General features: G+C 46.5%; 1 protein-coding gene across 2 annotated transcripts in view; it reads left to right on the plus strand.

Moving 5' to 3' along the window:
- The window catches only part of Pisd (phosphatidylserine decarboxylase), a 49611-nt gene that overhangs the window by 7561 nt on the left and 17615 nt on the right, over positions 1-24435 (plus strand). Inside the window, exons 2-3 of one of the 2 annotated variants that reach the window (XM_032915928.1) lie at positions 5526-5605; positions 15963-16138. In XM_032915928.1, the coding sequence (XP_032771819.1) occupies positions 5526-5605; positions 15963-16138 (256 nt within the window). Of the gene's footprint in view, positions 1-5525; positions 5606-15962; positions 16139-24435 lie in introns of those variants that run through there. The other variant, XM_032915931.1, reaches the window with a different exon arrangement.

Consider the following 24435-nt stretch of genomic DNA (forward strand, 5'->3'; position numbering starts at 1 on the left):
TCAAGGGTGCCAGTAAGGTAATGGTTTCACTTCACGGGTGTCAGACTCACGTTAGTCACGGCTGAATCTTCCTCCCCAGCTAACGATAGAATCTTAATTCACGATAGTACACAGCCCTGAGAGATGCTTCAATTTCCCTTTGAAACGTCACAGCCAGACCTCCATCTACATTGCTGTCAACACTTCCAAGCTTCAACAGGACGGCCCACTGAGCTCTCAACACTTACTCAATGGCTTCTTTTAAGCCTAAAGTTCCAAAAGTCCTTCCAGAATCCTAAAAACGTGGTTATGTTCTCACAGCAGTACCCCACTATGCTGATACCACTTGTCTTATTTGGGATATCTATTGCTGTGCTGAAACATGTAGTGGAAAGGGTTTATTCCACTTACACGTCTGTATAACAGACCTTTCATCACCAAAAGCACACAGGGCAGGAACCGTCTTGCAGAGGCCCTAGAGGATTCTGCTTACTGGCTAGTTCAGCCTGCTTTCTTATAGAACCCAAGACCACCAGCCTAGGGTGTGACCCAACTCACAATGGCTGGGCCCTCTCACATCAATCACTAAGAAAATGCCATGGGTACTAGAGACATGAAGAGCAGGGACTACTCTTCCAGAGGACCCAGGGTCAGTTCCCAGCACCCATACTATACCTCAAAACCATCTGTAACTCTAGTTCCAGGGAATCTAGTGCTCTCTCATTGACAGACAAACATGCAGTCAGAATATCCACATATATAACAAAATAAGTCTTAAAAGAAAGAGCCAAGCAGGGTAGCAAACACCTTTAATAACAGCATTTCAGAGGCAGGGGCAGGCAGATCATTGAGTTGGAGGCCAGCCTAGTCAACAGGGTAAGTTTCCAGCACAGCCAGAGCTACATTAGAGATGCTGGTTTTGTTTGTGCTTTTTCATGTATTGGAGTTAAGGTCATGGCTCTGTTTACTGCTTGTCTTAGTTACTGTTCTGTTGCTGTAAAGAGACCATGAGGAATGCAAATCTTACAAGAGGAGTCATTTACCTGGGGGCTTCCTTACAGTTTCAGAGTTAGCTTCAGGAAGCAGACAGGCTTAGCAGTAACTGAGAGCTTTATGTGGGCTTTTGAAACCTCAAAGTCTGTCCCTAGTGACACACTTTCTTCAGTAAGTACATGCCTGATCTTTCTAAACAGTTCATTAAGTGCAAATATACGAACCAATGGGGCCATTCTCACTCAAACCACCATATTGCTCAAGCATGAAGAACTAGGTTCCTTGTGCATGGCTATGCCCAAGCCCAGTACAGAGGGGAGAACAGACAGGATTGCTGGGGCTTGTTGGCTGCCAGCCTAGCATCAGGTTTAGTGAGAGTCCCTATCTGAGGAATAAGGCAGAGTGACAGAGCAGGGCACCAACATGGGAGACCCCCCATCTCCCAGGGTGGGGTTAAGTTTGTACACATTAGGTGAAGGAGAGTCCCTTTTCTTTCATGGTAATCTCAGGAGCATTTTGTGTGGTAATAGTTTAAGCTACTCAGGCGGTGGAGTACGTATATTTGGTACACCTCACCTTGCTGCAGAAGAGGCTGTGAATCCAGGTGGTGGTGACACACACACACACCTTTAATCCTATCACTCAGGAGGCAGAGGTAGAGGCAGGTGGATCTCAGTGAGTTTGAGGCCAGCCTGTTCTACAGAGAGCTCCAGAGAGCTCCAGGATAGCCAGGGCTAGACAAACCCTGTCTTGAAACCCCCCCTCTCTCTACACACACACACACACACACACACACACACACACACACACACACACACACAGAGGCTGGGAGGACATCTGTTTAGGACAAATTCAGTTTTATTTGAGAGTAGGGGTGGTGGGGGAGCTGGTTGAAAATTGAGATCTGAACTCTGGGGGACCAGTTTAACAGTAGGTAGTTTGTTACTGTTTGAAGGGAGCAGTTCCAGGGAGAAAATGGGTAGAAGTCAGGAGTGAGATTCAGGGAGATGGAGTCAACCTTTTTTGTGGTTGCCAGGCCAAGAGAGAAACCTGGAGTGTCCGCAGTGACTTCTGGGACATGGAGGGTGCTGATAACTTTGACTGGAGGGGATGTGATTGGAACAAAACCATGAGGACATGATTGACAGTAGAGGCAGCCCTTTAAAAGCTGATGAAAGAAGAAAGTGGGCGGAGGCTGGAGAGAGGCGTGGAGCATGGTGTCTGTATAAACTGCAGGAATTACAGGGTTTATGTCATGAGAGAGAAGCTTGTAATAATAAGGCAATCTTGTGGGGAAGGTGGTACACAAACAGACCACTTCTGTATGTCAGAAATGGTGAGTTGTGCCATCCACACTCGCCCCAAAGCATTGACTTAGAAGAAACACAGTAGAAAATATGTAGAATCCTCTGTTGTTGTTTTGTTTTTGTGTTTTGAGATAGCCTCTAGCTGTGTAGCCCAGGCTAGTCCTGAACAATTAATTCTCTTGTATCAATTTCCCAACATATTTTGTCCTTTAGTCAGTTGTAATAGTCATTGTTCTGATTCTACTTGAAAAACAGGGCGTTAGGCTCACAGGGCTTTAGGCTTACCATTTTATAGTGAGAACAGCAGTTCTAAGGGACCAGTGCTACGTTTGTTAACAGCTCCCCACAGGCCAAGAAACCCTGCTTCTCACAGGAGGAACTAGGCCCATCACATTAGCTCCATCAATACCATGTAATCAGGGTGTTTTTAAGTGTCATGAGAAAAAAAAATCAAAGCACTGAAATCTGACGTTTGTAGGACTTAATAGCTAAATACCCATAGTTAAACACTACATTCAAAAGTCATAAATGCATTTCTGTTTTCACACAAAAAATCAATTTAGGTGTTTATAATAATGAAAGCTACATTTTTATATCATAAAGTGCTCTAAGTAAAAAAGAAACATTTATGTAGTTTCTTTTTTTCTTTCTTTTTTAAATATTTATTTATTATGTATAGATCATACAGCTTTCTGCCTGCATGTACGCCTGCAGGCCAGAAGAGGGCATCAGACCTCTTACAAATGGTTGTAAGCAACCATGTGGTTGCTGGGAATTGAACTCAGGACCTCTGGAAGAGCAGCCAGTGCTCTTAACCACTGAGCCATCTCTCCAGCTCCTGTAGTTTCTTTATCTAGATTTCCTATCAATATTTCAGAAATGAAGCTGGATATGATGGCACATGCTTTTAGTCCCATGGCCCAGGAGGCAGAGACCAGAGGACCTCTGCACGTTCAAGATCAGTTTAGCCTAAATAATGAGTTCTAGGCCAAGCAGAGGTACATACTGAGACCCTCCCTGTCTCCAGGGGAAAAAATTAAATCTATGCATGACTGCTTACATGTGCATCACATAGGGAGACCAGAAAAAAAACACACATGTCAGAAACTAAGGTTTAACCAAATTGAAATTCAGAGAATTGAAAGTTTGATTTTTTTTTTAAGATTTATTTAATGTATATGAATACACTGTAGCTGTCTTCTGACACACCAGAAGAGGGCATCGGATCTCATTGCAGATGGTTGTGAACCATTATGTGGGACTTGAACTCAGAACCTCTGGAAGAGCAGTCAGTGCTCTTAATCGCTGAGCCATCTCTCCAGCCCAAAAGTTTGATTTTTGATGAGGGGAACTCCAGTTGCTAAGCAGAAATTACTGCTTTGCTTGGCAGTGTAGCAGTTATCACAGTTGGGATACATTGATTTCCACCAGGGTGTGGCACTTCTTAGACCATGCCACTCAGAGAGTTGGTAAATGTTTCTTTGTATCTGTTGCACTGCAGTTTGTAGGTCAAAGTAGCCACATAAGACAGTTGAAAACATTATATACCAGAGCCTACAGGGTAGTGCACAAACTTTCCTCTGAGGCAGGAAGAGGGAACACTCAAGGTCAGGCTGAACTGTATGGGGAGATCTTGTCTCAAAGCAGTTGGGGGACGTGGGAGGGAGGGGGTGGAAGGCAGAAAAAGGAAGGAGGGAGAGAGAAAGGAAACAATCTAAACTGGAAGAGCCGTCCGCAGTATGAATATTTAAAGCAGTCCGCCGTATGAATATGAAAGTTGGAATTTTCAGTGTCCAACAGGTCAGAAGGTTCATGGAGCAGAGCTCAGTGCGTACAAATCTCTGTGCAACTTCCTTCATGGTACAGAAACACACTAGGCTTGGAGACTTTGTTTTCCTGTTTATTATGACCTCACAATTAATGATGAAGAAACTTTTATTGTATAGTAGTTTCAAACTTTGAAAAGTTATTAAAAAATGATGATGCTGGGTGATGACACTTTTAATGCCAACACTCGGGAGGCAGAGGCAGGCAGATCTGCTGAGTTTAAGGCCAGCCTGATCGACAGTGCAAGTGCCAAGACAGCCAGGGAGATACACAGAGAAACCCTGTCTTGAATAAAACCAAAACTAGGAAACCTTATCAGAAACTCAGATTCTGCAAGTTCCATGTGTGTATTCTCTTTTCCTATGTGGAGCCCTTTGTCTGCAGGATAGAGCCTGGAAGACTAATGTTAACTGTCTCAGCTTCTCATGCGGACGTTCCCTTCACTAACTGTGGTGCAGTGGTTACAGCCGTGAAGCTCACCCTGACAGCAGTACCCTAGGATCTCCAAACTGGATCAGTGCTGCCCCGAGGGGCTCGGTGACCCACCCTGTGATCCCCGCGGGCAGGAAATGGAGGCAGGACAATAAGTAGAGAGTGGCCTGAGTTGTATAGTAAACTCCAGGTCAGACCTGGGCTGCAGGAGGAGTTGCCAGTAGGACTGGAGGGATGGCTCAGTAGTTAAGAGTGTATCCAACCCCAAGTTCAGTTCTCAGCACCCCTCCTTGTTGGGCCACTGACAACTGTCACCACCGCTCCAGGGGATCTGACAGGTGCCTCTACAGGCACATGCACACTCCCATGTCGAGACATGTACACAGAGCTAAAAATCATTTAAAAACATTTTCCAACATAACATTTTTAATTACTTTGGGAATATTATACTGATCATACTTGTTTCCCATCCCCCGGGCCCATCCTCTCACCTGTGAACTTTCCAAGCTCCCCACTCACCCCCCACACAACCACCAGGACCAGTTTGTATTGCCCATATACTCAGTGGAGCATGGTCACATTCCTAGTGGCCAGCCCCAGAAAGAACACCAAGACCTCCCCAACCCACACCAAAGCCTCAACCGTGAAGAGCTGCACTTTAGCATTTTATTGCACTTAAAAACATTTTTTTTAAAAGTTGCCAACTAATTCCATTTAAACTAACTTACCTACTTTTGTAATGTGTCTTAGAGACTTTTCATTTGTGAGTCTTCACCGGGAAGTACAGACTTTTTATTGGATCAGGCCCAGTGCATTATTTCTACAGCAGACGGACAGTTTGCCGTTCTCAGAGTCACGCTCGCTCAGGACAAATATCAGAAAGCCAACATTTTCTTCAAGGGAAAATGAGTTGGTCAAATAGGCCAATTTTGTTTCTGAATAGAATCAAAGTTTGAAATTCTAATAATCCATTCTTCTTGGTTGTAGCCCCTGTCACTGTGACTATACTGCCACACACCATTTTCTGGGGGCCTTACAGAAGCTGCCTCTTCAAGCCTGTAACACAGGTAAGGAACAGTCGACGGTCTTGCTGGTCCTCTGTTGGTTCCCTCAACAGGAAGTTGGAAAAACATAGTTACTAGAATTAAAAAGCACATGTGGGGGCTGGGGATTTAGCTCAGTGGTAGAGCGCTTACCTAGGAAGTGGAAGGCCCTGGGTTCGGTCCCCAGCTCCGAAAAAAAGAACCAAAAAAAAAAAAAAAAAAAGCACATGTGTGTGGTCATATAGCCTGGTGTGTAGCTGTCACTGGAGCCTCGGCAGCCATGCCATTGTCTGCGTGATACTCTGTGGGTGACTGCCATTCACTGTTGAATATTTGTTTCTAGCTCTTTCTGCCACAGTCTTAGCCAGACCTTGACCATTTCCAGGCAACTGTGTAGTTTTAGAATTCCTGGGTCAGAAACCCTGTGTGAGCTGGGCCTGGTGGTGCATGCCTGTTACAATGCTGGCCCTCCGTAGGCTGGAGACAGGGAGATGATAGGTTTGAAGGCAGCGTGAGCTATAGAGTGAGGCTCTGCGAACACTTGGTATGTTTTAGTGTTTAGGACAAATCGCCCTCAGAGAGACTGTTCAGTAGAGAGTGTGAGTAGGAAGTGCTTTGGAGTGGCACCTCCCTCCTCACACTGTGGAGGGAGAACCAGTGGTCAGGGAGGGTGTGTTGTCTTTATTACCCACATGCATGATTTGTATGTCATACTGAATGCTATTTCTGATGCCCCATTACTGTCCCTGAGAATAAAATGAGGTGGTTGATGGGAACAATAGAAAGTCTACTACAAGCATGGCCACTAAAGGGAACACTCGTGGCCATTACTAATTAGTAACTTGGTGCTGAAACCGGCAGGGAGAGCCTGAGCAGTGCTGAAGTCTTCATTTTGTTCTGCAGAGACACAGCCTCTGTACTCATAAAGCCACAATCCACGAGGGCAGTGACCAGCTCTGCTTACCAACATACTTTGGAAAGTTAAGAGGGACATTGAAGAGGTCCCCAGTGGTTAAGAGCATGTGCTGGTCTTGAAGAGGACCTGGGTTCTGTTCTCAGTGCCCACATTGGGCAGCTTATAGTTGACACAGTCTGCGGTGTTGCTGATGTTGGCTTTCTCTGCCACTTAAAGAATGAAGGAAGAATTGTGAATAAAACAGGTAGCAGCAGAGAATGCTCAGGTGCCACAGGCAGAATCAGCAGTTGGAGAAAGGGATTCTCTGGGGTAAGGAGACGCATGCGTGCAGGCTCCTGTGTGCAGCAGAGCCGTGGAGGAAAAGACGCCGACTACTCAAGGGCTGGGCTTTTAAGGCTCTGATGGAATCGCTGCTCTTAACTGCTTCAAAGGACAAAGGGTTGACAGCGGAGGAGCAGCAGTCACAGTGCCTCAGGGGAGGCTCATCTAAGGGGGCCCTGGTAAAACAACAGCGGCAAAGCTAGAGAACACCAGACAGCCCTTAGGTGGTGGCATGTATGCTGGCAGTTGTATGAGTGAGGTAGCATTCATAACGTAAAAAGTGACACTTTAGAAGTACCACAATTCCTACTGAGCATAGGTAGAAAAATAGCTGGGGCAATTTTGCCCTTTGGAGCAGAGCAAGCAAGAACACCATCCAGAGACTTAGCAGCAGGCTTTGTCATAGGTGTCAACGTCATTGATTTTTCCTGACACCATCATCCTGTCGCCAGTGTACCGTAAGATGTACACTGTGGGGGATGCCATTTGTCTGGTTTAAGAGCCCAAGGAACCTTTCTTTAGCCATTGGTTTCTTCTACTACAACCTCATAGGGAACATTACCAGATAAGGTCCATGGAAAATTCCTCAACATCATAGTTAACGTAAGTTTGTTTAATAAGGTGAGGTATAATTGTGTAGCTGAGGACTTTGAATCAGAATCTTTTTTCCAGAAACCTACAGAAGGCTTATTTATGGCAGTGCCTTACCAGCACTGCCTCTGCCCATATGCTAGCTATAATGTCCTGTGGAGATGGGTAACATGGGCCAAACCCAAGTGAAGTCTAGGTTCCATTTGTTGAAGTCACAACCAGACGTCAGCATCTAATTGACATTTTAAAAGAGAAATACCTTTTTTGAAGGGTTCTCCAGTAATGTTCCAGGGACATGGTTTTGATTTTGATTTTTTTTTTTCCCTTTGGTTTTTGTTTTTTGAGTCATGGTCTCTCTGTGTAGCCCTAACTGGAACTCGATCTGTAGACCAGGCTGGTCTCAAACCTGAGGGATCCACCTGTCTCTCCGTCCTGAGCGCTGGCATTAAAGGTGTGCGCCACCATGCCCTGCCCATTGATATCTTGATTAATTTTCCACACCGTGAGTTTGGCAACAGGGTGTCTGGCAGGGAACGTGATTGGTTATGATACAGGATCATATCACAGCTGTGAAAAGTACCCTTCTAGAAACAGATAAGGCCATCAGGAAGCAAATCACTAATGAGACATTAATGTGCAAATAACATCTCCTGGTTGAGCATAGCATTTGAGGACTGTTAAAGAAACATGATCATTTTAAACCTGGCTGTACTTTCCTGCTACGTGTTGAAGACTGTGAAGATGGCAAAATTAATTTTTATGTTTTTCTTTCTTTCTTTCTTTTTTGTCACGGCCAGTTGAGATCTGGTCCTCAATGTTACTTGGTCTTGGGAGGATCCTCTGGCTCCTCTGGTCTCTCTTTTGACAGTCAGTACTTCTGTGAGGCTAAGTCAGACCTGGCATGACCATTGCTTCATTTGGGAGTGTACAGTCCACCCCTCCCTGAGCAGTGGACGAGTTACCTTCCACAGTTATATAGTACACGGCATTTGGAGAGATGCCCCACAGTTCCCTGGGACTTAGTTGACCTCAGATGCATCAGTTATGTATGTTTTAGTGTTTGGGTAAAACCTGAGTGGCAATTAAGCACTGTAAAATAAACCTTGATTAGACACATGTAAGTCTACTCTAGCTAGCATCTGTGGGTTCATCCTGTAATAGTAGCAAGGTCTAGATGATCTTGAAACTAAAAGAAAATTGGGACATAGAAAACTGTAGGGGAATTTTTCTCTTGTTTGCAGAGCAGCTCTAGTTGAAGGATGACATCATAGCTAAGAGCTGCCTCGGAGAGCCTCTTCTGATTGTCCATAGAAGGTACTCAGACCAGGCACTGGTCGAGAAAGAGACTAAAGCTTTCTCCTACGTACCCAAGGGTCTTAAACTTGCTACAGTCACCCAGGAGGTAAGCCAGTGGGGAATTGGAGGTAATCTCGGAAGATGCCGTTCCCATCTTTAAAGTGAAAATAAGAGTGAGAGAGGTGGATGGATGGAGGTCCACCTAATCCTCTTGAGTCTCAGCCCAGCATCCAGAAAGGGCAATGCATAGCCAATCCCAGGATGGTCAGTGTGGCCTAAACACCCCAGGCTTGTTCCCAGCACGGCTGGTTGTATCTACCCAGGCCTGTAGTTCTAGGTCTGCCACTGTTCAGGTGCATCCTGGCTGGGATTGTTGGATGTTTTTAGTTTCCTTCCAACCCCGTCCACAGGACAGACACTAGATCCCTACAGACGTCACCCGAAGGATAGATGGAGGTGCATGCTAGTTCCCATACACACCCTGATCTGGGCAGATCACGGTTAAGATGACATACATTCTGAGAGACAGACCTTTTTGTTTTTTATTTCCTTTCTGGGGATCTAAATAATGGCCATTTTTTGTGCTGTAAGATTAAGTAACCTCTAGCACCTGCCGGAGTAGGATCCTAGTGAATCTGGAATATTAACTGAAACAATTTAAAAGGGGATCAATGTGTCTTAGGGTCTACCTGATCTTGTGTCCATTTTCTTCTTTTGAGCTATAAAAATGTATTACTACTATTATTATTAGTGTTCCAAATAGGAAGCAAGCATGATAAACACGTGATTTTTTTTTTTTTAAAGAATACTGACTAAACATAAGCACAGTACAATACCATACAAGACCACACCGTGGGTAGGAAAAAAGTTTGTTGGGGAACATACTGTCTCCCAGGCTGTCCTACCAGCAGCCCAGTCTGGGAGAGCAAGAGCCTTCACAAGGTTCTCAAAGGCCTGAGGGCACATCTCTCCCTCTTAGGAGATTTATTTCCTTGTCTTGAATAGAATAGGTTGCCTGAGGTGAGCCTACCAGGCGGGGGTCTGTTCCTGATGCAATCAGACCAGTTTATGGGTAGAAGATATCCTTTGGAGGTGGATGGCTGCTTAGGGAGGAATGAAGAAACTGCGGTTATCTGATGAACGGAGTTCCCACATCACTCAGTTTCTGAGAAATGTTAGGGCTAGGTTTCTGTTTCCTCATGGCCATCTACCCCAATAAGCTCGAGTAGCCATTGTAGGGTATCGGCAGCTGTGCCCCTGCTTTAGGAGCCTGATTCGTGACCCAGAGACAGAGAGAGAGAGACAGAGACAGACAGACAGACAGACAGACAGAGATGGGGTTCCGGGTAATAACCAGAGGGCTGAGTAGGAGCAGGAAACTCTATGCCATGTGCTTACATTAGTCAAGACGGCAGTTATGTCTCATGGCATAGCCTTTATAACATTAGCAATGGTGGCTGCTGCTGACCACATGGAAGGTTAGCCCAGCTTCCTCTCCCTTCGGGGTGAGCCCCTCTCCCTTCAGGCACCAGACCCTGGGGGATCCACACTTCTCACAGACGAAATGTGGACCTTTATGCCCTTTTCTGTAAACAGAGACTTTGGTTGGGTAGCATGGCTGTAGAAAGAAGCAGAACCATGGCCTCAGCAAAATAAAGAAAGAGGGAAGGAGTTCTGTCGTCTATGTTCAGGGAGCAGAGGAGCTCTGGTCAGTGTGGGGTCTCTTACAGCTTTTTTTTTTTTCCTAAAGAAAGGGAAAGAAGAAGTTTAGATACCATCCAGTTTGTTAAATCAGTGTTGGCCTATCTCAGTCTCAAAGGTGGCAGAGGAGACAAGATAGGAGATTTAGCTGCTTTGAAAATTCCAAAGGTTTGTCTGTCTCCACATAGTAACTGTTTCCCAAAAAATATCCTTCCTTCAGGCCCCAGAGGCAGTGATCAGGGCCAGGCAACATTGCTCTGGAGCCAGACTAGGTTAGTAGTCTAATTGGCTTCCTAGAGGACATACTCTCTTCCTTATAAGAAAGAAAATAAAATTGCCAGTCCTGTTCCAGGACAGGAGAAGGGTTGCTAGCTGCTTAGTGGACACACCTTCTTATCCTCGCAGGGTTTAGCCTGATTTCCAATCAGTCTTCCTCAGAAGAAGTCCTGGATGACCCCCCAAAGTCTGGAGAAATCTCGAACACTTCAGACAGAATTAGCAGTTGGATGGAGTTCATTGTGGGGTGGGGAGGTGAGACACACGCATGCAGCAGGCACACAGAGAACAACGTTCTGCAAAGCAGAGATTGAACTTGGAAAGCCAAAAAATCTAGTCTCTCTTCAAGGGATCAGTTATTACAAGTCTCTAAAGAGTTTGCCTCCCCTCATTTAAGGTTGGTCCGTTTGAAGAAAGATGGTTGGCCCAGACTATTCTGTGTCTAGATCTGACCTTGACTTGTTGAACCAGTCCATCAGCAGAGGACCTGTTGTAGGGAGACAAAATGCCTATAAGGCCTTTGATTTCAGCTGTCAGGCTTTTGTCTCAAGTCGGAGGCTGGCCATCTTGGAAGGATGCCACCATTATTACTAAGCCCTGACCCCTCTTCCTGTCTGTACCCAGGAATCTAACTCCTGGTCATCAAACCCACCTCTAACTCCTGCACCAGGGGATCTGACATCATCTGCACTTGACTGTCACCTGCACTAACAAGACCACAAACATACGTATAATTACAAAATAAAAAAAGAGGAAGAAAAGTCAAGAGAAAAACCTATAAATGAACCTGGGTGTGGTAGTTGCTAGTCCAGCACTTGGGATACTGAAGTAGGAACACTGCTTTGAGCTTGAGCCCAGCCTGGGATAAAGAGTAAGACCTGCCTTGGGGAAAAAAAAAAAAAAAAAAAAAGGTAGCAGGAATCATTGAGCGCCATGCCCGTGGGTGTAGGCTGCAGGCCGGTCGTCACCACCGGTCAGTTCAGAAAGAGCAGAGTGAAGGGTAGATCTTTCTCCCCTTACGGAGCCCACCAAGGATGACCACTCAGCCAGTTTATAGCCAGTTGACGGTCTCTATTCCAGCTGGCTGGGACTACACTCAGGTATTTGGGACCTAAGTGTAGCTCCAAGTGTTTAGGGTGAGGGGATTTAAAGGCAAAAAAACAAAACAAAACAAAACAAAAAAAAACCAAAAACAAAACAAAAGTCCTAGTATCTCATGCAGCAGCTGCAGGGGGATTGGGGCAAGAAAGCAGTTTATCAGACGGTAAAGTAAGTGGTCAGCCAGAGTGGGTCCTGCACGAGCAGGCCGTCTAACAGAAGCTAAGGTGAGCAGCTGGGGCATCTCGGCCTCAGGCTCCTAGAATAGAGTCAAGCGCTTTCCGTGGGATTCTCTGTCAAGGCAGTTAAACCCAAAATGGCCTCAGCAAGAATCCAAGATGGATGCAGTGTCTTGCACTGTCACACTCTGACAAGTCTTTCTTGATCAGAGCTCTGTCTTTTGGCTTTTAAGTTAGTATTGTTAGGCTTCTGGGACAGCTTAAATAGATAGGAAGCAGGGGCTGGAGAAATGGCTCAGTGGTTAAGGGCCAACACTCTCCTGGAGGACAATTCCCTACATCCACAACAGCTCACAACTGTCTGTAACTCCAATATCTGACATCCATGCAGACAAAACACAAGTGCACATAGACTAAACATAAATAAATTGAGGGGGTGAGGGAGAAGAGGCAGAAAGAGACAGAGTCTGACCTTTCAGGACTGTTTCTTGGAAAACACAATGGAGGGTAGCATCACTCCTGTGTGGGTAGTTGAGGAGACTGCCAGAGAAAAAGATGGTTGTGACCCTTTATAGGGATGGAAATTATTGCAATATGTCGCTCCAAGGCAAGACAGGCTGCTCCAACAGATAACCTGTCAAGTAGTAGGATCATTAGGAGTGATTAGGCAATGGGCAAGATTTATGACATCCACATTTGCTTATTTTAAAAACAGAGCCAGCATGTCTATGAGCTGGCTTGGTGGATAAAGGCTCTTGCCACCGAATCAGATAACCTGTTTGATCCTCAGGATCCCCTCGGTGCCGTACAGCACAGTTGTGCCTGTGCACACATGCACAGGTCAAATAATAAAGTTTTAAGTGGGGTGAATGTGACCATAGCTGTGGGTGATTGTAGCTCCATGGTGCAGCTCTTGTCAAGCATGAACAAGACCCTAGGTTCAGTCCCAGTACCTCAGGGGATAAACAATGACAAAAGAATGCACTGATTGTGGTGGTCCAGCCCTTGAAAGCCAGAGGCAGGCATCTGGCCAGTCTTACACAAACACAATCAGTTTGAGCCCTGCCTGGGATCCATGAGACCCTGTCTCAAAACAAAACCAAATAATTAAAACCAACCACTGAAATGAGGGACTGTGGGCCTCCCCCAATGAGGTCGTGGCACAGATCTACTGTCGAGCTCCTGACTCGGCTCCTGAGGGTTCCTGGTGCGCTTTGCTTCCTTCAGTGTACAGTGTAAGGCACTGCAGGGTGGGTACAGTGTAAGGAGCACTGCACGGTGGGTACAGTGTAAGGCACTGCACGGTGGGTACAGTGTAAGGCACTGCACGGTGGGTACAGTGTAAGGAGCACTGCACGGGGGTACAGTGGGCACTGGGTACAGTGTAAGGCACTGCAGGGTGGGTACAGTGTAAGGAGCACTGCACGGTGGGTACAGTGTAAGGCACTGCAGGGTGGGTACAGTGTAAGGCACTGCAGGGTGGGTACAGTGTAAGGCACTGCACGTGGGTACAGTGTAAGGAGCACTGCACGTGGGTACAGTGTAAGGCACTGCACGGTGGGTACAGTGTAAGGCACTGCACGGTGGGTACAGTGTAAGGCACTGCAGGGGGGGTATAGGGTGTGGCACTGCACGGTGGGTACAGTGTAAGGCACTGCACGGTGGGTACAGTGTAAGGCACTGCAGGGTGGGTACAGTGTAAGGCACTGCAGGGTGGGTACAGTGTAAGGCACTGCAGGGTGGGTACAGTGTAAGGCACTGCACGGTGGGTACAGTGTAAGGCACTGCAGGGTGGGTACAGTGTAAGGCACTGCAGGGTGGGTACAGTGTAAGGAGCACTGCACGGTGGGTACAGTGTGGGAGCACTGCAGGGTGGGTACAGTGTGGGCACTGCAGGGTGGGTACAGTGTAAGGCACGGCACGGTGGGTACAGTGTAAGGAGCACTGCACGGTGGGTACAGTGTAAGGCACTGCACGGTGGGTACAGTGTAAGGAGCACTGCACGGTGGGTACAGTGTAAGGCACTGCAGGGTGGGTACAGTGTAAGGCACTGCACGGTGGGTACAGTGTAAGGAGCACTGCACGGTGGGTACAGTGTAAGGCACTGCAGGGTGGGTACAGTGTAAGGCACTGCACGGTGGGTACAGTGTAAGGCACTGCAGGGTGGGTACAGTGTAAGGCACTGCAGGGTGAGTACAGTGTAAGGCACTGCAGGGTGGGTACAGTGTAAGGAGCACTGCACGGTGGGTACAGTGTAAGGAGCACTGCACGGTGGGTACAGTGTAAGGCGCTGCACGGTGGGTACAGTGTAAGGAGCACTGCACGTGGGTACAGTGTAAGGCACTGCACGGTGGGTACAGTGTAAGGAGCACTGCACGGTGGGTACAGTGTAAGGCACTGCAGGGTGGGTACAGTGTAAGGCACTGCAGGGTGGGTACAGTGTAAGGCACTGCACGGTGGGTACAGTGTAAGGCACTGCAGGGTGGGTACAGTGTAAGGCACTGCACGGTGGGTTTGCTTTGTCTTTTGAGATAGAGTCTTGCTGTGGAGCCCGGGCTGGCCTTGAACACTGTCCCCCTCCTCCATTCTCCTGAGTGCTGGGATTCTAGGAGTGTGCCACCAGGTCAGCCAATAGGATAGAGTGCTGATGTATTTATCTAGAGATACAGCGAAGTGATCCATCAAATTACTGAAGTTATCATCTCATGTAACTCCTTTTCTCATTGTTATTGATAAGAGTACTCCCATCTCTGTTTGGTAAGTTATTAATATATAATATTGTTAACAATAATCCTCATAGTGTTCATTAGGCCTTCTGAATTATTGTCCTTCAGAACTACAACTGTGTGTCCTTTAAGCTTTTTGCCCAACTCTTACTCTAACCACCTTTAAAAACAGTTATTTTGCAGTGCTCGAGATCAAACCCTTACACATGCTAAGCACATGCTCTATCACTGGGCTATTATAGATTCTAGATTCCATCTATGAGGCCTCTGTCTATCTGACTGGTATTGCTCCTTGTCAGGAGCTTCTACGCTTGTGCATTTTAGAATGTCAGTGCCTAGCCTGACTTGTAAAGGCCAGAATTGTAAACCACCTCATGGAACTTCCGAGAGAAGAGCCAGGGTGAGAACTGGCATCTAGGTAGCATGTCGGTAGACAGCTGAGCCTACCTTGATTAGTTTCCAAACCTCTTTGAGACTTTGTTTCTTTTTTTTTTTTTTTTTCCCCAGAGCTGAGGACCAAACCCAGCGCTCTTCCACTGAGCTAAATCCCCAACCCCTCTTTGAGACTTTCTTATCTCTCTCACCTTCTCTCCTTCATTTATTTTGATTCTGGTTTGTTTTTGTTGAGACAGGGTCTAACTATGTACCTCTGCTTGGCGTAGCCCTCACTCTGTAGATTAGACCTTGAATTCAGAGATTTATCTGTCTCTTCCTCCCTAGTGGAGGAAAGTGAGATTAAGAGTGGGGGCTACCGGGGTTGGGGATTTAGCTCAGTGGTAGGGCGCTTGCCTAGCATGCGCAAGGCCCTGGGTTCGGTCCCCAGCTCCAAAAAAAAAAAAAAAAAAAAGGGGGCTACCACAGCTGACTTTCCTTTATTATTATTTTTTTTTTTTTTTATGGTGCCAGGGAAGGATCATAGGGCTTGTATATCCTAGGTGAGTTCTCCATTACCAAGCTAGATCAGTAGGCCGGTTTTGACCTGTTATTTTGAGATAGGGTCTCCCTGAGTCACCCGGGCTAGCCTCAGGAGTAGTTGGGATCCTAGGCCTGCATATGAAGCCCCATGTAGTTGTTTTCATTTTCAGTCCATGACTGGTTCCCCAGCCAAGATGCCTGTCCTCTACTGAGTGGCATGACTTGGAGCTGTCCTTCAGTGCTCTCCAGTCCAGTCACCTTCACTGAGGACTTCTTTCTGACTCTGGCGGTACTGCGATTGCATGACTCACTTTTACTTCCGTCTCCCACACTCAGAATCTCCTTGTTTTCTTCTGTTACAGGGGTCCGAAAAGTCCATACCGCTCCTCTGCGAACCCTGTTCCTGCTCCGCCCCGTGCCCATCCTGTTGGCAGCAGGGGGCGGGTATGCTGGGTACCGGCAGTACGAGAAGTACAGGGAGCGGCAGCTCGAGAAGCTGGGGTTGGAGATCCCGCCCAAGCTTGCTAGTCACTGGGAGGTAGGCCTGACCGATGTGACTTTCTAATGAACAAATCTGTTTGAACAAATCACATTTGCTTTCTTGGGTCTCGTGTCTCTGGTGGATTTTGGACGGATGTAGGAATCACACCTTTGATATGCTATGAAGCTTGTCTTCTGTTCAAAGACCTGCCCCTGGTGCCCCCATGCACTCTGATCGGAAAGTGCCATCAGCCATCTTGGCTCTTGTTCTGGGGCTAAGAGGGGTGACAAGCTGGCTTTTGTGATAAGGATTCTTTCTCACCAGGAACCAGACTGTTATAATCCAATTGCTTGATTAACTCCATAGTCACATGGGAGGGAAGGGGCAACCACAGTGTTGCTGAGCACTTGCATAATGGAGCACCTCTTCCACCTCTGCTTCCTACGGAGTGCTGGGGCTTGCTGCCTTTGACCTAGGTCCAGGTTCAGTGAGACACAGTTTCAAGGAAACAGGGTAGAGAGTGGTAGAGGCAGATGCCTGACACTAGCCTCTGTTTCAATACCAGCACATACAGGTCACACACTGCACTCATACATATTTACAAAAGGCCCCACAAGATTGTCTTTTCTTGGTCCATAATTTAACGAAAGATTCATCAAATGACCTGTGATTGGTCCCAGTACTGGGCAGAAGAAGGTGAGGCCTGGAGCTTTCTGGTGTTTGTCTATCTCAGCTGAGTCCGGTGTGAGACGGTGGCAGGACCTCAGCCGGCTGATGTCATACAGACCAACTGTATGAACTTGGAAGTGTCACTCTCCCTGGACCTCGAATCTTTAATTGTGAAGCGACAAGTTGGGGGAAAACAGCCGATGCCCCTCCATGTTCCCACGTCTCCTGTGGCTGCTTTCATTGCCACTGCTGTGTGATGAGTCTCCTTCCAGGATAGTTTCTGTAGTATTGTGGGTTTTGACCAATTTCCTCCAGTAGAATCCAATGTTAAGGATTTTTCTCTGTCCCCTCTCTCCTCCTGTTCCTGCTTTCTTATCCCTTCTTCCTTGTCTCCTTCCCTCTTCCCTTTCCTTCCTCTCCTCTCTCTGCTCCGTTTCTCTGTGGCACTGAGGATTGGACCCGGGGTGTCATGCAGGCTGCGTGCATGTTTTATCACCGAGCTATAGTATACTCCCTTTTCATTTTACTTTGAGTCAGAGTCTCACTAAGTTGCTTGGGTTGGCCTTTCCACATGATATTAAAGGGCGTGCACCATGATTTTTACATGATGGTTGTAAAAAGATGGGGTTGGGGACCTTGCAGGGTCCCACACCTAGCCTGCAAGACTCTCATGTGGAATGGCCTGAGCGGTGTGAGTTCTCGGACACCCGTAGGTAAAGGACTGTGGGAGTTCTAGGTAACCATCCTTTATGCGAGTAACATGGCTGCAGAACTCCTGGGTTTTCAGGTAAGGTACCAGCATTTCATCTCATAGAAAGTAGTGTGCACTGGGTTGACACTAGACTATTTAGTGATGGCAGCAGGGTGACAAGAGACTTGAATTGGCAGCACCCCTCATCTCCAGTTCCTGTCTAAACTCATTGCAAATGAAAGAGATTTTTCCAGTTGTGACCATTCATTCTTGTGGAACTTTGAAAATGATGAATTCAGGGAGCTGGGGAGGTGGGTAATAGTGTTCACTGTACAAGGATGAAGACCCACGTGAAAAGCCATGTGTGGCAGCATGTCCCTGTCACCTCAGCATTTGGTGACAGGGATGGGTATGTCCCAAGAACTCAGGGAGGATTTGAATGTGGGTGCCTGGCTCAAGAAGTTTTAGAAAAAAAGATTTTAGAATGTTGTGTAAAGATCGTCTTAAGATTTTGGTGAAGAATGTGGCTGTTTTTGCCCTTGTCCAGAGTCTGCCTGAGGTAAGGGGAAGAGATTTAGATTAACTGCATTGACAAATTGAATCTCAGAAGAGCCCAGCAGAGACTTTGTCCTGTGGGTCTCACCGTTATGAATAGCAGTTTTTGATGAAGTGGAGCAAGCTTAGAAAGGAAAAACATATAATGTATGGTTCAAATATTAAAGGTAAACCAGGAAATGGGATGGAGCTAAATCCTATGTTCAAGGATATTAAATGGAATTAATGGAGCGATGACCCGGGGACGAGATTTCACCTACCTAAGCTCCCATCCAGAGAAGAGAAATTAAAGAGATGCTTAGGTCCAGATGTGATGGTTCACAGCTTTAATCCCAGCACTCAGGAGACAGGCATTCAGTTCAACAGCCAACTTTAGGCGGTGAAGAAAACCATCAAAAACAAAAAGCTGGTGAAGATATCATTGAACAGGGGAGACGTGTTCCAGCCCCAGCAGCAATAGAACTTGGTAACTTCAGCCATGTGGTTCTAGCTTCAGAGTCAAGAATAGAAAAAAGGGGTTATGGAATCTCCCTTCTTGACTAATGAGAGTGACAGGATATGGCAAGGGTGTCCCTGCATGGAGGCTCAGGGAGGCCATTGTGTGAAGCTGTGTAAATGAAGCCTGGATTGCCTTGGAGACCCCAGGAGGTTCAGGATGCCAGAGCTGTGGGATTTCTGCCAAGGAAAGGTATAACCGGGAGTGGAACCAGCCCAGGGGAAAGAAGTGTGTTGCCGTCAACAAGGCTGAAGGGAGTTGGGCTCTGAAGAGCATTTTGACATGACACATGGAGGCGCACTTTGGAGTTTGCCCAGCTGGTTTTCTCTCTTGCGTTGGTCCAGGGTTCCCTCCCTGCGCTCCCTTCTTGATGCACATGGAATGGTGGAAGCGTGTGATCTGCTTTTTGATTTTGATTTTATAGGGAGTTACAGTTAAGAGATTACATGAGTCTCAGAAGAGACTTTGAACTCTGGACTTTTAAACAGTGTTGAGAATGTGATAGACTATGGGGACTTTGGAGTTGAGCTGAATGCATTTTGTATTATGTTATGGCTACAAGCCTATGGGAGCCAAGGAGTGGAATGTGGTGGTTTGAAAGGCATGGCTCCCATAAACTGGCACCTGAAGATTCCAGTGATCCTGGGCTCTGCTGTTACAGCCATTTCTTCAACACCAGCTCACCAGAACCACAGAATCTAAAATCAAAATATTAAATGTTCCTGAGAGAGCCTTTGGTTCATTCTAATGTTAATGGGGTTTGAGACCGCTGGGGAAAGACTACAGACTCAATGTAGATTTAACTAGCCACGTAACTGTTAGCAGGACCGCAGTCTCTAACGCCAATCAGAGATGAGCTGCACTGAAGCGGGTGCAAGGAAGGCTTTTTAAGGCCAACACCACAATTACTTCACTGATGCAGAATTTGCAGCTCTGTGAGCATCTGCCTCAGTCCCCATGCCCACAGTGACACGTGTGTGTACAGAAGCCAGAACAAGTGGTAAATCACTTCACAGTAGTAACACAATTCTATGGCAGAGGTAAGGGGTTTCAGGAATTTAGGAGGTAGATAGTGGGTACAAAATGGAGTTTCCTTAGCTTTCACACTGAAATGTCTGCATAGTTTTCAGCATTATCCTCTAATTGTCCAGGTTCTCACAGCAGCTCACCAAAATTTTGAACAAATATTCAATGGCTTTTCTAGCCTAGGGTTCCAACATCCCTCCAACAGTCGTCCCCAAAGCCCGTGGTCAGGATTGCCACATTAGTGCCCTACAAACTGGTGCCCATTTTATCTTAGGATTTCTCTTGTTGTGATGAAATAGCTTAACCAAAAGCAAATTGAGGAAAGCTTTATTTTGCTTACACTTCCCCATCCCTGTTCAAACAAAAAGCAAAAACTCAGGGCAGGGCCTGGAGGTAGGAGCCGATGCAAAGGCCAACTGTGCCTGGCTCAAACTTTATTCTTGGTGAAGAGTGGGCCCACAGGGACAGGAGTGCACTGGTTTTATTCCGGCTCAGCTGGTTACTGTCCTTTCCCTTGTTGACTGGAGTTCGCCCTCACAGTCCTGTTCACTTGGCTAGTCTGAAAAGCATCGGCTCGCAGGAAGTGAAGGGGAAAGGGAAGGGACCACTGCTCAGGCCAGCGCGTCCCTAGAAGAGAGCAGTGGGACTTTAAGTAAACAAGTTTTACTTGATGGAGAGGCTTGAAACATTTGCACTAAACTCTTACAAGGTGGGAGAGAAGGGAATTTTAATTCTTTGTCCTAAGCACAGGTTTTACAGTGTTTGATAGAGAAGACTCTGTTTAACATTCCTTAGCAACAAGAAGGACTTACCATCTGACTTGCTTTGTGCTTTTTTCTTTCCTCTCACTTCCTAGGTACTAATTTTAGCGTTTGTTTGGATGGGAGCAGTGTAAGGCTTATTTCTAGTCGGTAGTGTATCTCAGAGAGGTGACAAGCAGAGATGAGCTGTTAAACAGTTTCATGTTGACATAGAGAGAGGGGGGGAGTATTAGAGATGCCACACCATATATTCTTGTATATCATCAAATCTTTAAGAGAAATTATTTTTATTTAAATAAAGAAGAGGAGGAGGAAGAAATTATTTCTTGTGACCCAGACTGGTCTTGAACTTGCTGTTTAGCTGAGTCTGGCCTTGAACTCCTGATCCTCCTGACTTTACTCTATAAGTGCTGGGATTACAGGACTGCAACACCACGTCTGGTTTATGCAGTACTGGGGCTTGAACTCAGGGATACCACATTCATGCTAGACAGACATTCTACCAACTGAGCTATACTCTCAGATCTAAAAGCTAGTTTAATTTTATACAGATGTAAAAATTGATGAAAGACGAAACACAAGAATCTTATTAAGGGGGTGCAGGAGAGATGGCTCAGGGGTTAAGAGCAGTGACTGCTCATCCAGAGGTCCTGAGTTTAGTTCCCAGCAACCACATGGTGGCTCACAACCATCTGTAATGGAATCTGATGCCCTCTTCTGGTGTGTCTGAAGTCAGCTACAGTGTACTCGTATCCATTAAATAAATAATTAAAAAATTCTTACTAAGGGTTTATGTATTTACTCTTGAGACAGGATCTTGCAATATATAGCTCAGGATGGCCTCAAAAGTGGCGATCTTCCTGCCTTTACCTGAGTGCTGGAATTGTAAGGTGGTGTTAATAGGCAGTCAGATACAGCTTTTGAAAGCTTCATGGTCTTGATGAATGTATATTCCCATGTAGCCACGATCACGCACGCACATCGGTGTCCTTGCAGTCAGTGTCCTCCACACTTGAGGCAATCCCTGATCATCATGCACTAGATCTACTGTTCGACATCTTTATAGAAATGGAACCATGCAGTATTCTGTGTTATATGTGGTTGTATTGAGGATAACATTGTAGAGAGTTGTATGGGGCCATGGTGACATGCACCCTTAATCCCAGCATGGGAGGCAGAGGTAGGCAGCTCTCAGATAGTACACGTCCACACTGTAAACTCCAGGCTAACCAGGGCTATAGTGTTGAAACCCAGTCAACATGGGGAAAGAAAGAGGAGAGAAGGGAGGAGAGGGAGAGAATTTGTGTTAACGTCACATATGTTGGTAGTTCTTTTTTTCCTGCCAGGTAGGACAGACATTCCCTCAGTTGGGGTGGAGCTGTTTCCTAACAAACCATCGTGGATTGAATGTATTAAGTAAAAATTGTACTCCGCATATCAAGCCTACCGAGCATCACAGCCCAGCTCAGTAGGTTGTGGAATATTGGCGGTGCCTTTGTGATTTCCCGGTTGACTGAGTCATGTAGTTCCGTGCCACCGAACAAAATCTCTAGTGTTGTAAAGATCACACTGCCAAGTCTTCTGAGAATGGGGAGGTTAGACCAGAGTGGGGAAGAGAGTGTGTGTGGGTACCACAGGGAGTTCTGGTGGGAGAGAGAGTGTGCAGATACTACAAGGGCTGTCTTGGAGGGAGAGTGTGTGTGGGAAGATACTACAGGGTGTTCTTGATCCTTTTTTGGTGGACCACAGGCTGTTTGTAGCCTTTCCACTCTGTATATAGTACAGTCAATGTTAACACTACATATAAATGTTGGACATTTTCTTCCTGGTTCTTAGTCTCTAAATTTACTTATTATGTAAACAGTATCTGTGTGCACGTATGCCTGCATGTCAGAGAGGCCACCAGATCTCAGTATATGGTTGTGAGCCACCATGTGGCTGCTGGGAGTTGAACTCAGGACCTCTGGGAGAGCAGTCAGTGCCCGTAACCACTGAGCCATCCCTCTAGCCATCTTTTTAATTTTTTTAGATTTACTTATTGTATATGCATCAGTTTCTCTCTCTCTCTCTCTCTCTCTCTCTCTCTCTCTCTCTCTCTCTCTCTCTGTGTGTGTGTGTGTGTGTATGTGTGTACATGTACGTTGCATGTATTCCTTGTGCCCTTGAAAACCAGAAGAGGGTGCCGGGGCCCAGGCCTGGAATTAAGATGGCTGTGAATTACAGAATTGGTGCTGGGACTTGGAGCCGTTATTCCAGCTCCTACATTTCTTTTATATTACCTAAAAATAGAATTACTTGGCCATTTACTAAGTATATATTTTTATAAGAAATTATCAAACTTTTAAAGATAGATATATCATCTTACATTCTCATTAGCAGTATATTGAAATTTCTATGATCTTTGATTTTTTAAATAATGTATTTAACTTAATGGGTGTGTTTTGCCTTGTATATATGTGTATATATGTGCCCCATGTGTATACCTGATGCTGAAGAAGTCAGAAGAGGGTGTCAGAATCCCTGGAACTAACGTTAAGGGTGATTGGGATGACCCAGGTCATCCATCTACAAGAGCAGTGCGTGCCCTTAACCACAGACTTGAATGGTTGAAATACTTCTAGGAAAACTTAAAACAGGTAAAGGACAGCAGGCGTCCTTGGCCACGGTGAGACTGTGCTGTTGTGTCACCTAAGGGAACTGCATGAGCAGAGACTGAACAGGAGCAAGGGTGACTCGTTGGCGCCTGGGTACGGGCTGGACCCGGCTTTCGAGGAACTGAGGAAGTCACTTGCCAGAGGCATGAAGCTGATCACTCAGGGCTTTCCTCACCGAGCTGCCCAGCTACCTGGGATCTCCTCCGCTGTGCGCGCTGTGCAGAGGAGTCAGGGACCTGTCGGGGCTCTCACAGTATCCCAGCTAGAACTGGCAGGCACCTGACTCGAGGTAGTCCTGAGGAGAGAAGTGAGGGCTCACACGGATGGTGTGATTCGGAGAGAGAAAGAAATGGAGGAGGACGGTGCACTGCCATGTGGGCAGGTGGGCAGGTTCAGGGCCCTTTTTGTTGTTTTTGTTTTGCCTTTTGAGGAAGGGTCTCTCTGTGTAGTCCTGGGTGTCCTGGAACTCACTCTGTAGACCAGGATCCACCTGCCTCTGCTTCTGGAGGGCTGGGATTAAAAGTGAGGGACACCATGCCGGGCTTGGGCTGGAGAGATCCCTCAGCATCAGTACGCTAAGATCAAAGTGTTAGTCCGTGGTCCTGCAGGCAGCATTGAGCGCCAACCCGCAGGGACTGGAGAGATCCTCAGCAGTGAGGAGCACTGGATGCTCTTCAGAGGACCTAGGATCAGTTCCCAGCTCCCATTTAGCGACTCTCACACTCTGTAACTCCATTCCCAGAGGATCCGACATCTTTTCTGACCTCTACTTGTACCAGGCACACACATGGTGCACATATATACATGCAAAGACTCATACTCAGAAATTAATTTGTCTTTAAGATTTTATTTTATGTAGATGAGTACACTGTAGCTGTCGTCAGACACACCAGAAGAAGGCATCAGATCCCGTTACAGATGGTTGTGAGCCACCATGTGGTTGCTGGGAATTGAACTCAGGACCTCTGGGAGAGCAGCCAGTGTTCTTAACTGCTGAACCATCTCTCCAGCCCCAGAAATTACTTTTTAAAATATTGAACGAGTATCATGCTGTTTTCTTTAGTCCTGTGGTGTGGCTCATGCACAGCTTGAGTGGCACTTTCTGGCTTCAGTCTTGGCTCAGGTGGGTGTCATCTGTCAGTAAGCACTGGTGGCTTTCCAAAGGGAGTGCAGAGTTGAGGAGGAAGCCAGGGACTGTGGAGTGACATCGAGGAGATCTTCAGGAGTTCCCCTGCAGGAATTTGTAACTGCCTGCAATCATGGTCAAAGGACTGCCCTTTGGGCTGTGCAGGCCTGCCTTCTGGCCATGTGCCTGAGGAAGCGCTTAGAGTCCTTTGCTTATGAGTAGCAGGGATAGAGGACCACCAGGTGTATCTGCTGTCGTCTGTGTTCTGCACTGCATGGCAATTGTGATTCAGAAATGCTGCCCCACTGTCCCCACAAGTCATAAAGAATTAATTGTCCTCTTATGGCATATCGCTCATCACACACACACACACACA

The sequence above is a fragment of the Rattus rattus genome, chromosome 11 (assembly GCF_011064425.1).
Source record: "Rattus rattus isolate New Zealand chromosome 11, Rrattus_CSIRO_v1, whole genome shotgun sequence".
Taxonomy (NCBI): domain Eukaryota; kingdom Metazoa; phylum Chordata; class Mammalia; order Rodentia; family Muridae; genus Rattus; species Rattus rattus.